General features: G+C 49.3%; 1 protein-coding gene across 2 annotated transcripts in view; it reads right to left on the minus strand.

Moving 5' to 3' along the window:
• SALL3 (spalt like transcription factor 3) overlaps positions 1-471 on the minus strand; it is an 18,081-nt gene extending 17,610 nt beyond the window's left edge. For both annotated transcript variants that reach the window (XM_018553009.1, XM_018553006.1), the window contains exon 1: positions 327-471. In XM_018553009.1, the coding sequence (XP_018408511.1) occupies positions 327-405 (79 nt within the window). In that variant the 5' untranslated portion in view covers positions 406-471. The remainder of the gene's footprint in view (positions 1-326) is intronic.
• Positions 472-487: the final 16 nt, after the last annotated feature.

The raw sequence follows: 487 nt of genomic DNA on the forward strand, positions 1-487 counted from the left end.
GGGGGGGGCTGCCATTGACAATCCCCTTGTGAAGTTACCAGTTGTCTGGCTTGTACAGGGACCAAGTGGGCTGAAGCCATTGACCTTTGTTATGTCAGATGTCCTTGTGTCTGTTCCAGGTCAGGGACACAAAGCCAGAGGATGACCATGCCAGGTAGGAAAGTGACATTTGCAGAAGGAAAAGTAGCAATGGCAGCCTCCATAGGATAGGTTTCCTTAAGAAGTGTTCTCTTGCTGCTGAAAGAAGTGCAGGAAAGTGTCTGTGGAAGTGTGCTAGGAGTGAGCTCCACCAGCCAGCACTGTACACCCCCCCTCCTCCTCCTTACCGTTATCAGGGAGCACCTCAGTCCCGATGTTCTCGTCTGATTTCAGATGCTGGGGCTTGGCTTGCTTTCGACGAGACATGCTGCTGCTGGGAACTGGGACTCGTTTCTGCTTTTTTGCAGATACATCAGTGGCGAATGAAAAAAAAAAAAAAAAAAAAAAA

The sequence above is a fragment of the Nanorana parkeri genome, unplaced genomic scaffold, assembly GCF_000935625.1.
Source record: "Nanorana parkeri isolate BGI_ZX_2015 unplaced genomic scaffold, ASM93562v1 scaffold105, whole genome shotgun sequence".
In the NCBI taxonomy this organism is placed as follows: Eukaryota; Metazoa; Chordata; class Amphibia; order Anura; family Dicroglossidae; genus Nanorana; species Nanorana parkeri.